This window comes from Aulonocara stuartgranti, assembly GCF_965226115.1.
Source record: "Aulonocara stuartgranti genome assembly, chromosome: 19".
Classification (NCBI taxonomy): domain Eukaryota; kingdom Metazoa; phylum Chordata; class Actinopteri; order Cichliformes; family Cichlidae; genus Aulonocara; species Aulonocara stuartgranti.
This window is the reverse complement of record NC_138955.1, coordinates 14,854,364-14,871,775: the sequence shown is the minus strand read 5'-3', so window position 1 is coordinate 14,871,775 and position 17,412 is coordinate 14,854,364. Positions and strand designations below refer to the sequence as shown.

Sequence of the window (17,412 nt, the reverse complement as noted above, 5' to 3'; positions counted from 1 at the left end):
TAGTTTTGTCTTGGTATAATCTAAATATTACCTTCATGTCAATGCCACCGATGAATGTAAAGCCATGGCAAAAAAAGAAAAAGTACACTATGACACTGTATCATTATTTATTTAACAAAAATTAAGCCAAAATGCAGGACTGTGTGAAAACCCTAGTATACCCCCTCACTGCTTCCATTGGAGTTAGAGTATATGTAGCAGCCAGGTGTTAATAATAAAATGCAGTTGACTAAATCGTCATCAGCAAGTATGAGCACCTCTCTAAAAGCAGAACTATTAATGGTTTGCTGGTCTGCAGCATTCAGATGTGTGTTAGCACAATGCCAAGGAGAAAAGACATCATGATTCTGGAGAATAAAATATTGCTATTCATCAATTTGGTAAGGATTATAAGTCCATCATTCTCCAGTGAGAAAATTATTCACAAATAGAAACATTCAAAACAGCCACCAATCTTTCCAGGAGTGTACGTACAGAGGGTCAGAATAAAAGCTCAGAGAAATTGCCCCCAAAAAACCCAAGATCTCCATCTCAAGCCTCATTTAGCATGTAAAATGTTGATGACATATAGTTAGACAAAGACTGAACAAATGTGGATTCTTGGGAAACATTTCCGGGAGAAAAGATTCTTCTGTCTAAAATGAATATGGTACCACAGCTTAGCTTAGTAAAGATGCAAACCACAATAAAACAAAGCACAAAGCATCTGGAACAATGTCCTCCTGACAGAGAAGATCAACATGGAGATGTTTGCTTTTGATTTTTGGCTTCAGCCAAATGTGGTACTGTGCATTACGGCCAAAGTATAGAATCAAATGGGAGGCCATCTGTCTAAAAACTAAAGCTTGGCCAAAATTGACATGCAGCATGACAATGACCTAAACACAGCAGCAAATCTACAACAGAATGGCTGGAGGAGAAAGAAATTAAAGTGCTACAATGGCCCAGTCAAAGTCCAGACCTCAGGCTGACTAAAATACTGTCAGGATCCCAGAACGCTAATTAAGTTAATTTAAATGTAGCTTAATTTCCTTATCTGAATCATCGAGCATTTATCATGACTTTGGCAGGAATTTTAAAACCTGGTAACAACTAGATAATGTATGTCCTAATATGTAAAACCTTAGAATTTATAGAGGGTGTACTTGGTTTTGACCGTGACTGTAGCTTGCGGCTGTGACATGGAGAAATAGCATTGGAGTGTTATGTAACAGTTTGGACATATCACACTGATCAAACAAACTTGGATCCTGAAGAGGAGTTTTATCCTTGAAGGTCCCAGATAACAGAAAGAGCTAAAACAGCTATTCTCGGAATAAAGTGAGGGGCTGTTTCAAGGCACGGTGCTCGAGCAGTTTGATGTATGTGTCTAAGTACGAGGCCAATCCCAAAAGTAAAGCCTTCTATTTTTTTTATAAATACAAAAAACCGTTTATTTTCCATAATATTTAAATCATTTTAAAGTTTGAAGACTTATTTGTCTACATGCCATTTCGGTCGATGCATTGTTGTAGAAATTTTTGTAGGCAGTTTTACAATGCCCATGTCATACCTGCTCGCCGACGCCGCAGAATCGCCTTCCGAACAAATGTTCTTTCACCTTTGGGAACAGGTGGGAATCACTTGGTGCGAAGTCCGAACTGTAGGGTGGGTGGGTGATGAAGTTCCAAAGTTTTGCAGGAGAGCGACAGTTTGACGGACGACGTGTGGACGCGCGGGGTTGTGGAGAATGCTTGCACGCACAGTGCGCAACTGTGTTTGAGGAACGAAATTCGAATAGCTCCCTCATAAGTTGGAAGACTGTTTTGTGCAGTCAGACACATTCAACTGCAGAAAACAAATCAATCATCAATCAATAGATGGAGCTAATTGAATATCAATAGTTATGACCCCCATCAGGACCTACCTGAGGCACAGACAATTACCTGGCTAATTGTAAAAACCAAAGAGGACCACACAAAAGCAAAGCACATGTATTCAAACAGGCCTGCTCATTGAACATGCAAAATTATGCCTGGCCTAATTAATTTGCCATTAAGACTGGATTGATGTCGCCCTTCGCGATGCACACAACCAACCCATAATTGCCTCTGGTGTTGCATTCACAGGTTGGCCTCATTACCGAAACAGATGCTAATTCTGCGGAGCGGCTTCAGGTTGACAGGTGTGTGAGGTGTGTGCAGATCGTTCCACTCTGTCGGGCCAGGCGTAAAGTGAACCGAAGCAGGCAAAGTTGAGAACACATCATAATCGCATGCAGAGACATGCTCACGAGAACAAGGATTTTCTCTTTTTAGAGCATCTTTTAATGATAATGAATTTTAAATGGTAACAATTGGTGTGTAGGGAGCAAGAGTCTTAATGGCTCGGGAAAACAAACCCTGCAGCTGAATTATTTAGTTGTTCAACTAAACAATTTGTATTAGAGCTTCATAGTTTTTCCTTTTCCTCTGTTCATTAAGCTAACTGTTGACTAACTCCTTATAGATTTGTTTATGAAAAACACTCCATGACCAGAATTAGTGCAGCTGGTTCCCCAGAAGATGTTTATTCTTTTGGTGATTAACTCCATTAATATGTTTAGTAAAAACAAAGAACTACAAAAGCCCCGCCTTCCACCATGAGTTCAGCGCTCTTGTCAGATTAACACTGGTGTGTTTCAGCACTTTGGCTCAGAGTCAATTTCTCTGCCAAAACAGCCTCACATCTTCTTTGTCCGTTTCTTGGGTCTCTGGTCAAAATCGTCAACCATCATGGAGTCGGGCGAATGGGAAGCATAGCTTCCATCAGATCCCACCCCTCCGGGTGAGGGCCCCATTACTCCTCCTGACTCACTCATGGTGGACATGGGCCCACCGTCCTCAAACACATCTCCGCCCAGGACCCCGTGGTGGTGGTGGTGATGATGATGGTGAGCCGAAGCTTGGCCTTCCTCGCCGTCCTGTGGCTCCACTTTTACCTGAGGCCACAGAGGGGAGTTGTTTGCCACACCTCCACCTTGGAAATGCATGAAACAAAAACGAATTAAGGAGCGAATTGGAATTTTTTTTTTAACCACTAAATGGGCAAATGGATTTAGTCACATTTATTTAAATAAACCTGCTGTAGCGAGAAACCTTGTCTTCAAGAGAAAGCTGAAGAAGCATGAGAGAAACCAGTTATGTATAACTTTTAAAATTACAGTCGATGCTTTGAAAACCTTAGTAAATGAAAATTACGACTAAACACAACAATCATTCGTTAAAGTATATGAATGTGGTTAATTCCATGCTGTCGCAGTTCTATAATATATATTAACTTCTCTTTGTGCTTGAAGTGACAATTAAGATTAATTAAGAATCCCCATTACCAAACAAATAACATTGCTACAAACTACTATAAAGTTGCTAATGTTAAAAGGGAGTTCTTCCTCCCCACTATCTCAGAGTGCTTCTTATAGGGACTCATTAGGGTTCTCCCTCAAATATTGTCAAATCTTAGAACTGAGTTAAAGCTTACAGACAACACTGCAGTTGTAATTGAAAGAGGGTAATGCAACCACTGGGATCAGTAATGACCTGTTGTGGACACAAAGCATTTCAAACACTAAACTACTGAACTTGGAAATAACTACTAATCAGTCCGAGTGGTAGAGAACATTTGATTAGGATGATCTTACCTGAGGTATGAGGAGAATGATCTCCATCCAGCCCTGAAGCCAGCCTCTCAGCATTGGCACCAAGGACCCCCATTGGCAAAGCCTGGTCCCCGGAGGCCAAGTCAGCCTCAGGCTCCTCACTAACAGGGAAGGGAATGTCATTCATGGCCTCCACCTTGATCTTCGGGGACTTTGAGTCCTCAAGAGCTTTCTCTGGATTTACCAGTCGCTCGTATTCCTCTGATAGATCCTTACTGAGCTGTAGGAATAAGATATTTCTGTGGTAAAGTAGGAGTCTGGATGATGTAACTGTTAAGGGTTTTCTATGAAGTCATTCAGCTCTAATTCAATGTAGAAAAAACATACAGTTAAACAGCCAGAGATATGAAACAGATTAGTATAAGACTTTGGAGGATGACAAATTGATGTTGTCTCATGTATTTATTTTTAATTTCTATTTTCTTTCCAGCCTTACCTGCAGCATGTAGCTGTGATAGTCCTTGATCCTCACTTGCCAGAATCGCTGCAAGGTCAGGACGCTGCCAATTCCCACCTCATGGAACACCTGCTCCACCACATCTGGGAAGGGACTGGCTCCAAGTCGAGCCTCCCTGTCCACTGCCACCCGCAGCAGGCGGGTTAGACGCAGGTAATGCTCGTGGACCAGATCCGTGAGCGTCTCCAGGACGCTTTCCTGAGCAGATTCGAAGCCAGCATGGGCCAGGACAGTCGCTACAGACTGATACAGTAGCTGCCTACAGGAGGGCCAACTCAGTTCTGTGACCTGTTCGCCTTTACCTCTAAAAACAGAAGAAGGAAGGAGATAAAGAATCATTGTTGACTAAGATTTATATGAGAAATGTGGAATACACAGAAATTTGGGATTTAGAGTCCTTCAGTGTCTAAATCTATTACTTCCTTCTCCCATCAGCTGATCATGATTGGAGGTGGTCATTGATTTCCCATGAAATAATTTTTTATAGATATAGAGGTACTGATTTAGAAAAGAGGACTGCAATCTGAAACTTACTTGTAAAAGTCACTTTCAGGGTCGCTGTGGCGGAGCTGAAAGGGCTGTCGGGGGGCTTTGCTATCCACAGGTAGCAGGTCATCTGGCATAACAGGTGGGGTGGGAGGGCATAACGGCAGGTTGGTATCAGCCTCGTCCAGCTTGCTGCCACCCTCGGAGGATGTTGAGCTCTGACCCTGAGATTGGGCTTGGGCTGCTGCCAGAAGACCTCGGAGACGGCGAACATGCTGGCACAGCTGCACTGTGTGGATGGTGAGGCTGCACGGCTCAGAGGGGATATCAAGCATTGTGGTGGGCCGTGGCCGCTGTGCAGAGGGCTGGTGCAAGGGAGGGTCCTGCATCTCCACAGATCGAAACTCACGCTGGAGCAAGTCAAACGAACTGCGACTGGGAGGAGCCCCCGCAGGCCCCGGGATCTCACCCCAGTAACGCATCATGACCACACAAGGAGAATATAGACTGCAGTTGAGACTAAAACAGAAAGGGGTATAGAAAATGTGAATAAGTTTTGAAAACATCAAGGCAACTATTGTTCATATTAATTTGTTCAGTATGAAACTGATTTTGTTTTAAATTCAAGCAATTTTATTCTTTGTTTTCCTGCATTACTGTCTGGTTTGGCTTTAAACCATGCATTAAAATGTGATTATTTCACTGAACAAAGTGTGCAGCTGCCAAAGGAACACACAGAGCTTTGCTGAATCAAAGCTACCCTTTTGTCAGGTATTTAGTTAAGGCAATGAGCCTCTCTTAACATAATTAACAGTAAACCTATAAGTATTTTAGGCTCGCATAAATTAAAACCTACTGTACAAAACAAATGATTGTCATCTTTTTCTGTTAAAACTCTTGTGATTTAGTTTGCTGGGACTTCAAAGCCTCTTTAGAGAGGGACCAAAACTGTTTTATTTCTCACCCTAACAGAAGTCTGTGAAGCTTCCTGCTATTTCTTGCAATGTTACAAGCATATGTGTAATTTAAACCCCACTGTAAAATGTAAATAAATAAAAATAAAGTTAGTTATTTACAAGAAAACCACTTGAACAATTCAATTTACGTTATCCTGATCCACTCTGCACCACCAGTATTGCAATTAATTTAAATATTCTGCGAGGCCAATCACCCTCAATAATGTCCAGCTTTCGGGTTGTACTTAAATGCCTCTTGACAAAAAGGTCTCTAAATAAAACCGAGTCGTTAAATGTATACGACTCCGGTTAATTTTAGAGCAAATTACGCCAAATGTTGATCACAGGCGAACAAGTTGTGAAATACTGGTTTTGTGAAAAGCTGAAAACGCTAACACAACATTTAAAAGATCTGTTACAACTACATTGTTATCTCATGATCACTTTTCGTACATTTGACATACTTTAAGGGCAACATTTATGATAAACCAAGACAGCGTGGCTAGCAGCCTCTCCAAACTTAATAACTGATGAAAGAGCGGCAGGATACATGTCTATTCGCTATGCTTTTATATCCCGAAAAGAAGATCAAACTGCATTGGTTCCTTTAAAGTCTGAAGTCTATGATTAACAAAACCTGATGTTTTTCGAATGACAGAAAAACGCAAAATGTCTGTTGTCTGGCTGGAGTATAAAGCTGGGTTCCAGGACCTTTGCGGTTTGAGTTACTGATGCACTCGTTTATTTTAACTCAACCTCGAGCTACATATTTTAATGCATCACGGGCATGTTTATTAATGTAAATGAGGTTTAAAAAAAAAACACACATTGCTGTTACCCTGGGATGGAGGAAACGTCTGCTGTTGATTGAATGTTGAAGAAAGCTTAACGGGAAACTAAGGGTTTTCGTCCTTGGAGGAAAAGAACTCGGGTAAATAGCTATGTTGAATGTTTAGTTCCACAACAAAAAGTTCGTTTTGAATTGTACAAATTAAAAAATATATTCATGTAATGTGGGACTGTTTAAGAATTTATAATATCCGACGGCTTTCCTTCGATTTACATAATTTATCAGATGTAGTTGTAAATTTTTAAAGGTTAAAGTACCCGGCCAAGTTTGAGAGCTGCACCAAATAAACATGGCTGCCTCCCCGCCAGCAGCAGACGTGATGGACACAGGCGACGAAATGAACTCTGTAATGGACTCTAATGAGCGTTTGGCACCAGAAAATGGAGAGGAAGCCGGAGAGAAAGACTCGGGTAAAACTAAACAACCAGAAGCGGAGGAGCCTTTCAAGAAACCGGCTCTTTTTGCGGCGCCTAGCTTCACCGCAAAACGCACCAACGTCACTGCTCCGTCCAAACCCATCACAGAAAATAAAGCTGATGGCGAAAGCAAAACCTCTGAAAAAGGCCAAGAAAAGGACAAAAAGTCCGAAAAGGACAAAACCAAACCAGAAGCTAAACCTCGAGCGCTCACTACTAAAGCCCCCCAAGTTGGCAAATTACCCCCTCTCCCTTACACAGAGCCTCCCTGGGGTGGCACTGCTTCGGATACCCCGTACGCTCTTGAAATCCTAAAAAATGGCACCATAGTGGATCAGGTGCCATTAGTGGACAAGAGCTACTTTGTGGTTGGACGTTTACCTGTGTGCGATCTCTCCCTGGAGCACCCCTCGATCTCCAGGTACCACGCAGTGATTCAATACCGTGGAGAGGCCGGGGAGGACGCGGGCTGCATGGGAGAAGAGAAGGGCTTCTACATCTACGACTTGAGCAGCACGCACGGCACTGTGGTGAACAAGAACAAGATCCCACCGAAAACTTACATCAGAGTCCGCGTGGGGCACGTGTTGAAGTTTGGAGGAAGCACGAGGCTTTTTATCCTGCAGGTAATGTCTGTTGTGATAAACGATGACAGGGAGGGTCTCTAAAATGTCTTGATTTTAGCTGTTTGACACAGTGCTAATCTTGCCTGGTTGGGCTGATCAAGTTCTCTTATGGATTCCTTGCAGCTACACAAAAATGTTTCTCTGTAGAATAAACACGAATTCAGTTAATCATGCCTGTGCATTATTAAACAGCTTTGAATGATACTTTTTATGCTTTACTCTTGGACTCTTCTAGTGTAACTTTGCGTGGTTCACACTTCAAAATAATCCAAATTTTTCCCATACTGGGCCTTTGTGCTGCTCCCTGGTTCATCCTCTGTTTGCAGTATGCAGTTTTAGCTTCTCACTCATTAAGGAAATTGTATTGTGATTGGCTATGGCATTTAAGCAGAACATTTGAGCAGCAGATGGGTGCGGCTTCTGTGTGCCTAAGTATAACTATGGCATCATACAGATTAAAGTGTTGGGGAAAACTGTAAGAAATGCCATGTTTAGAGCTTTCAGCTTACACAAATTATCTACACACTAGCATTTCAGTCTTTGGCCACATTTAACATGATAAGCCACAACTGAAACAGGATATATATGACGGAAAATACAAAAAAGACAAGAGGTCTACTTTAATATAGAGGCAATATTCTTCATATGTACCAGCAGTATGATAGTTACTTTAAAAAAGGCAGAATATCGTGGCTGCTATTTGCCACAATATATAATAATACTTAGTAAGTGGTGTGAAAACACTACTTGTCATACCACCATATGTTACTCTACAGGTACCACACACATCAGTTACCGCAAGCATCTTTCTTTACTTTTAGAAGGTTACATCAGCGTGTATCTGACATGATACAAGAAAGATATTAAGCTGTTAACCAATTAATCATTAAAAATATATTATCCATCATATAAAGCACTCCCAGATTGTGAGTGCAGTTTTTAGCCAGCCTTTTACATCAGGGATGTTTTGGGTGCATAAATTTGGAAAAGGCATTCAACTTCATACCTCAGGGCAGTCCTTTGGTCAATGTTTTCGGAGCATGACCCTTTATTATGAGTTATTCAGTCCCTGTACTACTGCATGTACACCTGGTTAGCATTGACTGCACTAAGTTAGACTCATGAGAGTCCCAGGGCTGCACTTTATCAATGATTCTTTCCATAACTCTTATGGACTTAATTTTTAAATACAGCCAGAAGGTGGAGGGTGGCTGGTGGCCTTAGAATCACAACTTTCCTTTTGTGAATGATGTCTGCTGGCTTTACCGAGCAGTGAAATCCAGATTGTGCTGGGTATGATAAGTTCAGTTATCTTGGGGTCTTTCTACACTGGCAAGAGATGGGATGAGAGAATAGACTGGTGCTGCTCAACATCAAAAAGAGCCAAAAGACGTGTAAAGCTGCTCCTGTATGTGTGCTTGCTGAGGTGTTTCTGGGCATGTCCATTTGGGAGGCGATTCAGGACAGACTAGAGAGAACATTTCTTTTAACTGGCTTGAAATGCCATGCTGTGTTTCTAGAAGAGCTGGGAGAGAGAAGCTTGTGTGTTATGCAAAGAAAAAGAATCATCCATCAATCAAAATTACAAACATTCAGTACTGTAACTGATTTCTTCTTCATGTACCAGAAAAATGTTTTATGCATGTAAGATTTTCAGGTGTGAAGGGATATATTTTAAAAAGAGTAACATTTGAGTGTTGAGCTTCATTTTCTTTTTGCAGGGTCCAGAGTTTGATGAGGAAGACGAGTCTGAACTGACAGTGACAGAGTTGAGGGAAAAAGCTCGCAAACAGAAGGAAGAGCTGGAGAGGAGGATGATGGGAGATGGTTCTGATGAGGAAAAAGAAGAAAAGGAGGAGGATGAAAACAGGGACGATGGCAGAGTGTCAAATGAAGACTCTGGCTGTTCGTGGGGAATGGGTGAGTGTGTCACTGCTGTTGCTGGATGAAGCTGGAGTGTGTTACGTGTCATTTGGTTTGATACATGATTTCAGTGTTTTGGGTCTTTCTCTTACCTTTCACATTACCTCTGCACAAATCCTCCCTGCAGTCGAAGAAGCAGCTCCAGAGGAAGACGAGAACGAGGAAAACCCCTTTTCAACAGAATTCCACGAAGACCAGGAAGCAGCCTACCTGAAGGACCCCAAGAAGGCTTTGCAGGGCTTTTATGACAGAGAAGGTGAGAAGAAGTATCGCAGGGCATTAAAAGACTGAAATTAAAATCAAGGAAATTAAGGTCTGTACGTATTTGCTGGAAAAAAAATCAGTTACTCCAAAAGGTCGAGGGTTATTTTGGGCAAGTTGGCCTAAGATAGTTAAAAACCATACATCAAAATGAAGGGTCCAAATTCTTTGTTTTTTATGACCAACAGCTGAAAATCCAAAAGAAACTTTACTGTCTCATGAGATTAAAGAATGGTTAAATACTCTCAGTTGTAGAGGTTAAAGAATATACTAACTAGCAGTTAACTAGAACTCACAGACAGCAGATTCTGCTTTTTTTTTTTTTTCACTGAACTTCTTTGCTTGTCTTCTGTAGGGGAGGAGCTGGAGTTTGAGTATGAGGACAAGAACCACGGCACCTGGCTTTGTAGAATAAAGTAAGGGGAATAAATTCTTTTGTTTTTTTTCCAGGCAGGCTGTGAAGTGTTTATCGAGCTGTATGTGCTGACTGTTAATTTTTTTTTTTTTTTTTTTTTTAAAAACAGGCTGCCGGTGGACGACGCTATGGGTCGTCAGCTGGTTGCAGAGGTGACCCACACAGGAAAGAAGAAAGAAGCTGCCATCCAGTGCTGTCTTGAGGCGTGTCGCATGCTGGAAGCCAGAGGGCTGCTGCGCCAGGAAGCAGGTTTGTGTGCTCAGTCCCGTGTTGAGAGGACTGGAAGTTGTGTTGGAAAATTCATTAAGAGTTTCTGCATCTGATTTTCAGTGTCCCGTAAGCGCAAGAAGAAGAACTGGGAAGACGATGACTACTATGACAGCGATGATGACACCTTCCTGGATAGAACCGGCACAGTGGAGAGGAAAAGGCAGGAACGAATGAAGAAAGCGGGAAAGCTCGAGGAGCGGCCCGAGACCTATGACTCACTGGTAAACATCTGCATAGTTTTATAAATGACAGGAGCGTAAAAACAACAGACAACAGTGAGAGCATCAACTGGGTACTGTCTTTCAGGCTGTTTTCTGAAAGTTTTAAGGGCTCCACTGTCTGTAAGGGGACCTATTCTGTAAATTTCCAGCTCCATATTTATATGCTGGGCCATGGTGCCGCCCCTCAGTTCATCCTGTCTAACTTCAAAGAAGTTTACTCATGTAGTATGTCCAGGACTTGTCTGTCTGCAAACTGAGAAGGAGATTTTATACCTGACAGACAAATCAAGAGCATTTAAAGCATCATCAGCCATTAAAACACATCTAAAGAAAGAAGCGATTTTCTGCACGTGTCCATAACTGTTGATTATTTTTCTGTAGGTGGCCAAACTGGAAGAGGTGGAGAAGGAGTTGGCAGAGACTCAGAAAAAGCTCAGTGCTGGAAAAGGAGGTGAGCTGTGATCACCTGTTCACACTTCTACAGACTTTAAAAGGTCCAGTCTGTAACTTTTCACTCCTATCAGAGTCTTTGACGTCATCGACTGAGGACTCGCTGGAGGCCTTCATGACCGCAGTGAAAAGCGAGGTAGCGATGGACGCGGTGGAGCGCAGGAAGCTTCACGTGCACATGGCCGACTTGCGGAAAGATGCTCAGAGGCTCCGCAAACTGGTTGAACTCACGAGGCCGGCGCAGATGCCCTCCTTGCTGCCCGGGTCAGACAAAGCAGCAGTTTTTAACCTAAAAGTTATCCTATGAATGTGTCAGATTGAAGTTGATATTTTGATCTGTCTTGATTTGATAGCAGCTCAGAGCAGAAGTCGAAAAAGACCCTGCCGATGTTTGGAGCCATGAAGGGAGGGAGCAAATTCAAACTGAAAACTGGTACTATTGGGGTATGTGCTTTTTGACATGCTTGCATTTCCACTGAAGTTGGTGCTTTTAAGTTGTAACTTTATGCATGATATGATTTCTTCAAATACTCCCCTACCAACTGTGACTTTTAAATGTATTATATGTAAGACCTGCATTAACTGTGCATACTTCGTACTCAAGGTTCTGATCAGATAGAAATAAGTTAATATAAGTCAAGGGTTTCCTGCATAAATTGAGCCTTTTAGGGTGACTGCATATGAAGTCTGGGTTAATAAAAATGTCTAACATAATAACTGCACAATTACTAAAAAGCTTGATAGCTAGCCAGATGGCGTAGCAGACTTGGGAAAGGCCTTGCGCTGTAGTAAAAATAAATGAAGGATAAAGAAAAGAGAGCACTAAGCAAGGAGCTCATTGTTGTGCCTGTACTGGGCTTTTACTGTGGGCCAGGCTCGCGTTACTCTGCCCATGCAGCAACAGCAAATCATGGGAGGCAAAGGTAACTGCAATGGTGCAGGGTTCTTGTAAGGGATTTCACTTATTTGGTTCTTGTTATTGTTTTTTTTGGTCACTGCCCTTCTCCTTATTTCCCAAATTGTACATTCTCCCCACGAGAATGAGAGCCAAGCACAGGTGGTGAGGAAGAGACTGTCAGACTTTGTCCTTTACTATCTTAAATAACTGATACAACATGAATAAAAAGGACCAGTGGCTTTAAGAGTCCTCCTCTCACCTTGGCTTTTACAGTACAGCTGTTAGTTACACCTCTTTTATATCTGAAGATAAAAACACTGTTACAAAATTGAAAATGACAAACTTTAGTGCATCATTAGGAACTGATACATCCTTCAGCATGGCATTGTGAGAGCGACATCCAGGCCACAGGCAGTAGGATGGAGGATGAAGGAGAGGAGGCGGCACCTCTGCCTGCTTTCCTTGTTTCCATTTCCTGCTTTATTATGATAATTGCTTTTCCTTGTATTGTATGTCACCCTCCCTTAAGTTGTGGCCTTTATCTTCCTACTAACAGAGCTCAGTTGTTTGTTTGTGTGGTTTGTTTTATTTAAATTTTTTGTACTTAATAAAATACTGTGACGCTAATTTTAGGTCATAGCACCCAGCACTAACTGCATTGTCTTTTCTCTTGCAGAAGTTGCCTCCTAAGCGGCCTAACCTGCCTGCTGAGCTCTTCAACATGAAAGAACTTCCACCTGATGGGGAAGAAGAGGAGGAGGAAGAAGAAGAAGAAAAAGCACAAGAAGAAGGGGAGGCAGTGGCAGACAAAAGTGAGGATAATGATGAACTACCTGGTAAACGTATTGCTGAGTCCGGCGTATCGACGTCTAAAGAATCATCTCCTTCTGAGAATAAAAGAGATCAACTCAAAGTCTCAGAACACCTGAAAGGTAAAAGCACAAAAACATGCAGAATGCCTTTTTTTTTTTTTTTTTTATTATGTTCATGCATTTAATTTAAATTTTTCTTTAAGCCACTGGATGGCAGTAAATCTGCAATGCATGCTGCTGTCATACTGTAACGCCTCCTTGTACATATAAACAGATTAAATATGTCGCAGTGAAATGCTTAGATCTCCTTCTTTCATGTTCTATTTTTTGCACTTTAGGTACAAAGTCAAGTAATATCTGTGCCTGTGGCTCGTATTTAAAGTCTTAACAGGATGTGCTGAATCGTGCGTGTCCTCATTATTACACACTTTATTTCTGTTTTCATGCCTTCACGTCAGATCAAAGCCACAAACAGCAGAGGAGGAGCGGGGAGTCTGAAGCAGCGGAGCAGGTTCCCGAGCATAGCAGCAACAAGCCGGTGGCCCTTTTGAGTCCAGGTGTCGTGTTTTATTGCTGTAAAATATTTCTCTGTACTCTCTCTTAGATGTAGTGTTAAATCTTCTTTCCCCACTGGCATTCAGTAAAAAACAAAAAAAGATTACCACAACCTTTATAACACATAAATGTCCTTTTTCTGAATTTGAACTTTATTGCTAAGACTTTGAGTGACCTTTGCAAGAGTCGAGGTGGAGGAATGCAGTGAACAGTACATTTGCAGAATGACTGAAACTAGCCCACTTTCAGTCATTGATCTAATGTTCTGTTTATAAGATTGGGGAAACCTGCAGTCAGCTGAGACTGAAGAAGTCACTTGGATGAGTGACGAAACGATTCTCCAACTGAGAACGCTACGTCCAGATGAACAGAATCAACCTTTTGGGATTTACTTACCTGGATGATGAGCATGCATCAAGTACTTGGTGCTCCACCACTAATTTACATTACCTGCATATCCCCAGAGTCCAAATCCAAAGGTGCCGGCGAGCCAGCGACAGACCCCAGCCCCAAGAAGAAAAAGAGAGTGATGGGCCCCGGCAGGGTAGGCCCATACTCACAGCAGTAAATGTATACCTGTACAGTTTATTGCCACATGAATGCATAAAGCGAATTTCCTCGTCATGTGTCTCCACAGCCTCCTGTGCAGCTGTCAGCACAGTATCCACAAGACGACCCCGATTATTCTGTGTGGGTGCCTCCTGCAGGTAAACCTCCCGAGCTGTGTGACTGACGTTCAGCTGATCACTTCCCTGCATCACACTCAATCTTGTTAAGCAGCAGGAACAGTAGCGGTTAGGTTAACCCTGCTGTTGTTTTAAGAGATAGAATTACAGCAGTTCTTTTGACTCGCTGACACTGGCGGGGTTGCATATTTCCTCTGCTTGAATGAAGAAAGGCCCAAATATTTTCCTGACCAAAGGAATCAAACAGGCTTTCATGGTACATTTGCACAGCTGAAATAGCTGCAACATTTTCATTGTTTGCTGAGGAATGCAGATCAAAGTCACAATTAAGGGATAAGATAAGCTTGAATTGCATAAACTTCCAGATTGAGCTTTTATTTTAGGTCAGATTTAACTGCACTGCTCCGATTAGGTTAATGATGAGGTATGCAAACGCATGTGATACTCCTGTTGCCCAGTTTGACAAGAATTTGCTTTTTAGTTTCTATGCGTGAGGAGGAGGATGCACCTTTTGTGTTTACTCGTGTCTTTTCTTCACTTGTAGGTCAGACTGGAGATGGACGCACACACCTAAATGACAAGTATGGCTACTGAGGGGGAAACGTAACAGAGCTCTTCTGTTTCTACGTGAGATAATACCTGCAGTACAAAGCCTCCAGTCTCCTTAGCCATGACCATTAACCCCCTCCAGCCCAGCCCAACCACTGTTTAACAACACAGAAGCCTGTAACAGAGCAGGACGGGCTGAGACAGTAATGCTGCACGTTTTTACTTCTCTCTCTAGGAGATTATTCGAAACAGCACACCATTTGGGTTCACATTAAACAAGCAGAGTGCCAGCACACTGGGCAGCCAGTGTGCTGGCACTCTTCCCCACTCATAATAATGGAGTTGGGTAGCACTTGAATTTTTTACTTTTTAAAGAAAAAAAATTAAAAGGAAAGGTGGGAAATTTCAATTGAATTCTATAACATCTGAGCAGAAAATATGAGGAGACAGAGCAAGAGCAGCAACTGATCCAAATTCAGCTTTCTAGTCTTTGGCTGCTCCTCTTGCAGTTAAATCCACCTGACATCCAATCTGTATCCCTCCCCTGTTTGGCTTCAGTCGCTTGCTGGCATAACTTTTTTTTCCTCCTCCAAAGGAGTGTGTGTAGCAGGGAGGGAGAAAGAGGGAGAGCATTGGAGCAGCTTTTCTGACCATCTGGACACTTGGATGGCTTACTGGATGAAACGCAAGCTGATAATGACTCAAGCTAAGTGGAGTGTGTGTGTGTCTGTATCCATTCAGACACACACACAGAGCCCAACCTTCTCAAAGTTCTTTTTTTTTTTTAAACAAGATTGCCTTTATGAGCGAGTTAGCGGTTGGTGTGTGTTTGCCCGGAGCAGGATTCCTCGCTTTGCAAAATCCCACTCATTGCTGTTCTCTTGGTTTCCTGCCAGACTTTCCACCCTCTTTCCTGTTGTCTTTGCTCCAAACACAAGTTAATAAACTGTATTTTGTTACATAAATGTATAATAAAATTGTCTGTACATAACCTCAGAGCTACTCTGTTTGTTTATTGCTTTAGGATTATCTGAAACTTTCCCTCTCTGGGGCTCCACTTCTCACCGAAGCCGGTTTTGACGTCAGACTTTCTTTTTCTCCCTTTCAAGCTCCCTCTCACACACACAAAGAGCGTTTCTCTGGCTGCGATTGAGTACAAAGAGGCTTCTGGTCTTGGCTGTAGGTCTTTGCAGTGACCTACTAATCAGCCGATGGATTCCTGAAACACAGGGAGACCCTTCTCAGGCACAGACAGCATGATGAAACATAAGCTTGAACACAGGCAAAAGAACAGGAAAAAGTAGCAGATTAATAAATTTTTGGATTTTCTTTTGTCCTGTCAAATTCTAGCAATCTAAAACCATCATTTGAGAAAAGCCCTAGAATCATCAACAAGGATTTCTGCTGAATACAGTGCCTTATGTTTTGTTCGGTGGTGGTTTTATATAAGCAACAACTTCCTGGATTTTGTTTTTGCTGCCAGAGAGCACCTGTCAGATCAGCCTTCAGAACCAGTTGGCACTTCCTTCCTTAGAGGTAAACTGAAGTTTGGGGTTGACAGCTGGCCAGGAGGCAGTGAACATAAAGTGGTAGAAGATAAATATTTAAATAAATTTTTAACTTTTGCAGAAATCAAACTGAAAAAAAAAATAATAATAATAATAATAATGTGGCTGAGCAATTTGTCCTGGGTGTAATTTTAGGTAAGGTGGGGATTTGTCTCTACCTCTTTACATTTCACCTAAACCAAGAGTCTTCCATCAGCAGAAAATATTTTACTGGGGTTTTTTCCCTCCCATTTTCCAGGTGTTGCACAGAGGAGAGCTGGTATGCAATTCACTTGTGAGCTTTGTTGTTTTGTCATAGGTTCCATTTAGAACTTTTTATTGACAGAACTAGAAAGTGTAGCCAGTGAGCAGTGAGTGTCCGCCTGTTGGCTTCATTTAAGTATTAGGCACATTTTAATTTCATGCATTTGATCTGGAGCAGCTGAGAAATTGTAGCAGCAGCCTTGTAGTGATGACCTTCAAAACAAACTTCTGTTTGTGTATAAGAAGCAGCTGCTGTGGTGGTTGAATTTACTACCACTAAAGGAAGGCTTTGTTTTGTTAAACTACAGCTGACAAATGGCATCAACATTAGCTAACTAATTGTTTATTGGCTTCACTGTAAGAAAAATTAAAGGCTGTATGTGGGTTTAGTTAAATTGACGTAAATGTAAATATTTCTTTAAGCCGTTTATAGCTGTGTGCATGCCTATCCATTAAAAAAAAAACTGCTTTGCAAGCGCCCCCTGTTGTGCCTCAGGCTAAACTGCAGCCAATTTCTGTACAACGTGATTAATGGGAGTCGCCGCCACTCTCTACAGATCTACCTTTGCAGAGTGCTGCAGGGATTTTTCTTTTTTGGGGGCTAAAACTTTGCGTCACAAATCAGAAATCCAGATCCATCTGCTGTGGCAGTGCCTCTGGAACAAGGAAACAGCCAAAAGAAGCTATTGGTTACAAAAAGTTTCATAATCAATTATTGCAGAAAATGACTTTAAGGGAAATAAAGAAAACAAGATATTTTAGTCATAAACCAAGGCCATTTTGAATCTAAAATTTAATCTCAATATATAAAACACAAATTTTAGGCTATAAAGCACCACAATCAGCATCAGTTGTCCACTTAAGGATTTACGACACCATAAACTCTCTCGATGGTCCCCAAATACAAATGATAACATGACATTGTTAAACTATGAAGGGGGCTGCTGCTTCAGAGTATTAACTGAGCACGCTCCTGGTCATACTTCTCACCTGATGTGCTGACTTCAGGCATGGAGACAGTGGACCTTCAAATGAAAAGTGCCCTGTAGCTGCCAGAGACCCAGACCTCATCACCAGCAAGGATCCTTCACACA

General features: G+C 42.0%; 2 protein-coding genes across 5 annotated transcripts; one reads left to right on the top strand and one right to left on the bottom strand.

Moving 5' to 3' along the window:
- Positions 1 to 2,519: 2,519 nt before the first annotated feature.
- On the bottom strand, positions 2,520 to 7,306 carry supt7l (SPT7 like, STAGA complex subunit gamma). Of its 3 annotated transcripts, none has more exons than XM_082517148.1 (5): positions 7,223 to 7,306; positions 4,668 to 5,138; positions 4,113 to 4,437; positions 3,659 to 3,896; positions 2,520 to 2,997 (listed from the first exon to the last, which is right to left on the bottom strand). In XM_082517148.1, exons 2-5 carry the CDS (start codon positions 5,102 to 5,104, stop codon positions 2,702 to 2,704), a joined length of 1,296 nt encoding a protein of 431 aa, XP_082373274.1. In that variant the 5' UTR covers positions 5,105 to 5,138; positions 7,223 to 7,306; the 3' UTR covers positions 2,520 to 2,701. The 3 variants fall into 3 exon arrangements, with proteins under 3 accessions (XP_082373274.1, XP_082373272.1, XP_082373273.1); XM_082517146.1 differs by lacking the exon at positions 7,223 to 7,306 and adding an exon at positions 6,414 to 6,502; XM_082517147.1 differs by lacking the exon at positions 7,223 to 7,306 and adding an exon at positions 6,403 to 6,487.
- On the top strand, positions 6,685 to 15,503 carry slc4a1ap (solute carrier family 4 member 1 adaptor protein). 2 transcript variants are annotated; one of them, XM_082517131.1, is made up of 14 exons: positions 6,685 to 7,467; positions 9,189 to 9,387; positions 9,518 to 9,646; positions 10,007 to 10,067; positions 10,176 to 10,315; positions 10,397 to 10,557; positions 10,939 to 11,008; positions 11,082 to 11,271; positions 11,361 to 11,451; positions 12,582 to 12,837; positions 13,176 to 13,274; positions 13,737 to 13,816; positions 13,910 to 13,979; positions 14,503 to 15,503. In XM_082517131.1, exons 1-14 carry the CDS (start codon positions 6,715 to 6,717, stop codon positions 14,550 to 14,552), a joined length of 2,349 nt encoding a protein of 782 aa, XP_082373257.1. In that variant the 5' UTR covers positions 6,685 to 6,714; the 3' UTR covers positions 14,553 to 15,503. The 2 variants fall into 2 exon arrangements, with proteins under 2 accessions (XP_082373257.1, XP_082373258.1); XM_082517132.1 differs by having other exon boundaries at positions 6,686 to 7,467; positions 11,364 to 11,451.
- The last annotated feature ends 1,909 nt before the right edge of the window (positions 15,504 to 17,412 follow it).